Source organism: Pinus tabuliformis, chromosome 1_1, assembly GCF_031772625.1.
Source record: "Pinus tabuliformis cultivar Carrire ecotype Pingquan chromosome 1_1, CPIR1, whole genome shotgun sequence".
Classification (NCBI taxonomy): Eukaryota; Viridiplantae; Streptophyta; class Pinopsida; order Pinales; family Pinaceae; genus Pinus; species Pinus tabuliformis.
The window spans coordinates 531473804-531479430 of record NC_142297.1 but is presented as its reverse complement, the minus strand read 5'-3'; the positions used below and the strand labels follow the sequence as shown (position 1 = coordinate 531479430).

At 37.3% G+C, this 5627-nt stretch overlaps 1 protein-coding gene across 1 annotated transcript; it reads left to right on the top strand.

The window, feature by feature from the left end:
• Positions 1-613: 613 nt before the first annotated feature.
• LOC149214125 (origin of replication complex subunit 5-like) lies at positions 614-5236 on the top strand. The gene is made up of 4 exons (XM_089392195.1): positions 614-1943; positions 2389-2766; positions 3034-3343; positions 3490-5236. The coding sequence occupies exons 1-4, from the start codon at positions 937-939 to the stop codon at positions 3535-3537; spliced, it is 1743 nt and encodes a 580-aa protein (XP_089248321.1). The 5' UTR covers positions 614-936; the 3' UTR covers positions 3538-5236.
• Positions 5237-5627: the final 391 nt, after the last annotated feature.

Here is a 5627-nt window from a genome sequence, read left to right as displayed (position 1 = left end):
CCTTGCCGCAGACCAAGAACATTAACTTGCTGCATTAATTCACTGCGTTTTGTACCGGCCTCCATGTACATTCATCGGCGGTCCTCCCAGCCTCCATGTGTCATGGCGCATGCCATCCTTAATAGCTAGTAGAGACACCCGCATCCGGGTTACAATACTTATGACTATTAACATAATCTCTTGATACAATTTAATGAGCTTGACATTAGATAATAATTTAAAATTAAAAACCAACAATAATATAAAATTAGATAATTATTTTTAATTTACATTTTAAATAATAATTATTACACTTCAAATTTAAATTTCCCTTGAAAAGAATTATTTACGTTATCACGTGAACCAGGTTTCAGTAAAATATTCCCCCCACACATATATATATATATACACATATATATATATATATTTTTTAATAAAAGCTGCCTATCACTGAAGCAGGGAAACCGTGATGTTTTTATGTATTTTTATATATTTTTCCATTTTAAAATGGCAATATACAATTCCAATATTACAGGTTTAAAAATCTTGTCACTTTAACCGTCGTAATATAAAATTTTAACATAAAATTTACGCTTCAATATTTAAAACAAAACTTCGGCGGGAACAATCTCGTGACAACAGGGGATAAGGTCTCTGTGCCGTATACCACTTACGCGATAGGGATGATTTTGTAATCGTCCCTCCATGTTTTATTTTGCAGCTGTTTTCTGAATTCCACTGTGTAGATGACGTCCCGAAAGACGCTACCATGACCTCTGCCTCGGGATTATTATTACCCGGGCTGTTCAGCAGCCGCCGGCTGCTCAGCCCGATTTGTCTACTGTAAAGCCAAGCAAGCAGTGACGGGCCCGGTGAACGTTTTCAATATCCATCAGCGCATGAAACATTTACCTTCCCCCAAGATCAACAGGTCAAAGGATCCGGTAACATAGAATAATGAACAGAGAAGAGCTTTTGAAATGCCTCTGCAATGGATTTCCCGGGCGACAAACACATATTAAAGAGCTCATATCGCTCGTTGGGGGTCCAAGGGATTTTATGACCCCATTGCTTGTTTATGGGGGCCCTTCCACTGGCAAAACCAGTGTAGTTTTAGAAATATTTAAGCGTTTGAACCGCCCTTTTGCCTATGCGAGCTGTAGATCTTGTTTTAGCCCTCGTCTGCTGTTTGAATCCATTCTGAACCAGCTGATATCCCACAGAAGAACGAAAGCTAATAACTATAGCAGTGCGAAGCGCTGCGAGAAAATTGCAGATTTTGTTGTGTATTTGAAAGAAGCATGTATTCAGGCCAATGAGAAAAAATATGAAAAGAAATTGGTAGGTAGGTCTATAGAATCTCGGAAAGATGGGGAACCAGGGTTTACGGGCTCTCCTCCCAGGGATTCCCAAAAAATCCCAGATAAAGGGCTGAAGGAATCAGTGTTTAAGGGATCTCCCCACAAGGATACCCAAATAAGTCCAGAGAAAGGGTTTCAGGAATCAGAGTTTAAGGGCTCCCCTCGCAAGAATACCCAAAAAAGTCCAGAAAAGGGGCTTAAGGGTTCCTCCAAAAAAATTACAGGAAGGGGGCTTCAGGCTTCTGGTTGCGATGATCCTTCACAGAAAGACAAAGGGAAGAGCGACAATGATTCTTTTACTAAAGAAGTCAGGAGATTGGATTTTCCAGAGGTGGTGTACTTGATATTTGACAATATTGAACTTCTGCATGAGTGGAACAATGGTTTCAACCTCATCTCGGCATTGTTCAAGCTATCTGATTTGACAAGAATGCCCAATTTGGGTTTGATTTTTATCAGCAATATCACTCCAGATTCCTTCTATTCCCATACTGGTGCTCTGGAGCCATTGACAGTCTACTTTCGGGACTATACTGATGATGAGTTGTATCAAATCCTTATCAAAGGGCAGCCTAATACTGAGCTGTATGCCTCATTTCTCAAGTAAGTACCTGTGCCTACCTTTTTCTTCAAATATGCTTATAGATTTCTGTTAATGAAACAATAATGCTCAAATCTTATTAGAAAAACACGAGGCAAATTTGGGTTCATGTGTCTACTATTTCTCTGCGTCCATAGGAGTATGTCGCAATGTGTAAATCTTGTTGATTGGCTCCTGTCAATGAGGTTATTAGTTTGGTTTGCTGAAAGTTCTGTCTCTTCTGCACACTATACACTTGCTTATTTTGTATGGGAAGATCCACCCAGCAGCAAGAAAGTTGGGCTTCTCTGATCTCAGGTGTCCAAACCGTGCCACGGTTCTCTTTGCTGTTCAAGTTAAGGGGCTTTCGAAGTTTTTAAAAGTTTCAATGAAATATGTGGCTGCTTGATTTAAACTTGTTTTCTTTTTGTTTCTGATATTGAACAATGCTATTTTGAAGCCCTTCAGTAGAGCTTGCAGGCGAGTTACAGAACTCTCTACAGCATTGGAACCTTTGTTTCAAAAATACTGTGAACCGATTAGCAAAGAAGCTGTGGTTCCCGATGAAAACGAAAAGCGGAGGCTGTTTTCTTATCTTGAGCCACACATTGCGCCGGCCTTGAACCAAATATTCAATGTCCCTACTTCTGGAGACAAGGTTAGAAGGAAAATCATGACAAGAAGACAAGGTTTTGATGAAATACATGAAGATCTAGATTTTCATCTTTCTGTTTGTGGCAAGTACTTGCTCATCTCTGCCTTCATTGCATCAAGGAACCCTGCGACTCTTGATGCCACGTTGTTTGATTCGTCTGGGGGATTAGATAATCGTAAGCGAAGGAAAAAGTAAGAACTTTAGTTCCTTTGATCCTTTGTTTTTCTCCTTTTTTTTTTCTTTTCTTTTCATTAGATTCTTAAAAATAAATTTTGTTGATTTCACATAAGGAAGGATCTGATTTCTTTTATCTAGAAGTTCCAGCTCATCTGAATACTATGCCCTCTTTCCCATTTCATGGCAACAAGAAGTTAACGTTTCCTCCATATAATTATGCAATCCCAAGCATCACTTTGGGAGTAATTATTGTATACTCTCTTTTGTTGGTTTGTGAATAGGAGTGTAAAATCCACAGAGAGAAAGGAACATGAGGAGCAAGAAAAGTTCCTTAAAGGTCCAGGGAGTTTCCCTCTAGAGAGGCTGCTTGCAATCTTCCAATGCATCACAGCAGTGGCAGATGAAGAATTGGAAAATCTACAATCTGACAATATATCTGCAGCTGATGAAAATGGTTTGGGGCCTATGGCTGATGCTCTTATGCAGCTCTCAACTCTTTGTAATATCAATCTTTTGTATAAAGGAACAAGCTGTCCCCTAGAAGGTGCTGCTAGGTATCGTTGCAACATCGATCAGGAACTTGCAATGAAGGTATGCCTCTTTTTGTTTATGATTTATCAATGTTTAGTGTTGTTATGCTGTATTGAAAATATCGACTAAAATCTTTGATCATCACTTTGGCTGTGGGAAATAGGAAGTTTATTTTTAATCCAATCCTTATTTGTTTGTGATTGTAGATTGCGTGCAGTGTCAAATTTCCTTTGTCAAAATATCTCTATCGGTGATAATGACCTTGACAAGGACCATTTCTAGACGTGTTGTTCAGTCACCTGCAACAGAGGAAGTAAATCAGTTCAATTTGTGGGAGACAGACAATTTATTGAATTGTTAAATGCTGTATGTTGTGGGGCAAGGAGGTCACGTAATTATAAAAGATATAAACTATTTCACCACATAACCCCAGGAGTTGTGAATAGCTCAGGTATGTTGTTCAGAGTCTGCAAATTAGATTATTCACAATAAAGTCCCACACAAAATTATATAGATTAATACACATGATTTATGTAGTAAAACCCTGACAACATGTCAAGGAAATATTCAGGGGCAAGACAATTAAGTTTTATTTTTCAGCAGAGTAATTGCATTCAGGCTTACAATACAACCTCCTCATCTGTGGGAACATATATGAATTAGACTCCGTTACAATAGTTTTGTTAAGTGTATTTTAGTTTGTAAAACTGAATAACCACAACAACATTTACCTGAGTAAACTTAAATTTACATTTATATATTGTTGTCAGGTATTCGTTTAGGTTTCAAACCTTTTAATAGTCTTTGAAGGATAATATATTATTTTCCAGCTCCTACACACTATTTTTTTCCTTTTGACCTCGACAAATGAAGAAAGGAAAATTTGTTTGGATACTATTCTCACATTGACTTCAAGCATTCGATGCCAAACAAATTGATTAGATCCAGATCAAGGTCAAATGCTATCATTTAACAATCATCAATGTCTGAGATGTGTGGGAATAATATGCCAAAGATACCTGTTCCAAATTGCAGTCTAGCTATGGAAGCTGAGTTGTTATGTGCAGAGACTTCAACTGAAGTGAAGACTTGAAAACTCTTATGTACCATAGACAATTAAAAATATAGTGCCATTTTTCTCTTCTACAGATATAAAAAATGAAAATTTTGTGGGTGGATTAAGTAAAATGGAAACTATTGCAGGATGCCCATCATTAATAAAATTATGTCATGATAAGAAAATGTATCTTATGGAGGCAAACAATATACCAGAAATGTCCAAGCCAGGTGATGTTATTCTGGGGGATGTTGGCATTAAACAGGAGCTTTACAAATCAGCCTTTGGTGAGATCAAAGATGATGTGAATGAAACTAATGGAGAGCTTGCCATGGTTGTTTCAAGTGCTAAAGAAAATAATGAAGAGAGAGATCGATCTAGTATATCTCCTGCCATTGATCTAATTGCAAATTCAAAAGAGAAATGCTTTTAGAAAAACAGTAGAGAATGTAGCTGAGGGTTTGGAGGTGGATGTGCCTTTGGGATCCAAATGTCATGTTAACTCAAGTGCTGACATGGATAACTTCCTTTTTTTTATAAAGGATGATAAAAGGGACTATGTAGGTAATTCCAAGCAGGATTTTGTGGTCCTAGACTGTGTTGTTGCAGACAGTTTTGAGGATGACCAATGTTCCAATGATGTTGTCCAAAGGAATTCATCTCATCTTAGTGCATTAGTGAGCTGCAAAATGCCTGTCCATGAAGTACGGCCTTTGTATGAGACAGATCCTCCCTGTGCTACAAATGCTGAGGTAGATCTATAAACTCTGGTCAAATATTCCATAAGTTTAAAAGAGGTATAATTATGTCTACTACTTATGATATTGTGGTTAGTGGAGACGTAGTAAACTCTGTTACAGCCTTTCCTTGAGAAGTGGGGCTATGTTCTTTCAACATGTTTGTTATATATGGGAAATGGAAACAATGAACTGGATCTGTTTTTGTTTCTGTTTTTTGTTTCTTTGTTTTTTTTTTTTTTTTTTACAATATGCAAAAAAAGTGGCTTATTACATAAATGGAATTGTAGTTTGTTATGATAAAATTCTAGGCATTCTAGCTTTCAAAATGAGTCTGCTCACATGTTTCAACACTTAATTAATTGCAACGGTTCTTGATTACAGAAAAATATCTGAGAATAAAGAGTAGTTTAGATTCAGAGATATATGATGTCAAAAGAAATCCCACATTGGTGCATCCTTTGGATTGCAAGGGCATATAACTATTAACAACATTGGAACTTGGCGGTCTCAAGTTTGTGAAGTGCACCTTCAAAATTAACAGAAAACT

What these genes read in the sequence shown, in the direction of transcription:
- LOC149214125 (XM_089392195.1), top strand. Translation starts at nt 937, where the DNA reads ATGAACAGAGAAGAGCTTTTGAAATGCCTCTGCAATGGATTTCCCGGG. An exon ending in AATCGTAAGCGAAGGAAAAA is followed by an intron (nt 2,767 to 3,033) that starts GTAAGAACTTTA and finishes GTTTGTGAATAG; the next exon opens with GAGTGTAAAATCCACAGAGA. An exon ending in ATCAGGAACTTGCAATGAAG is followed by an intron (nt 3,344 to 3,489) that starts GTATGCCTCTTT and finishes TTGTGATTGTAG; the next exon opens with ATTGCGTGCAGTGTCAAATT.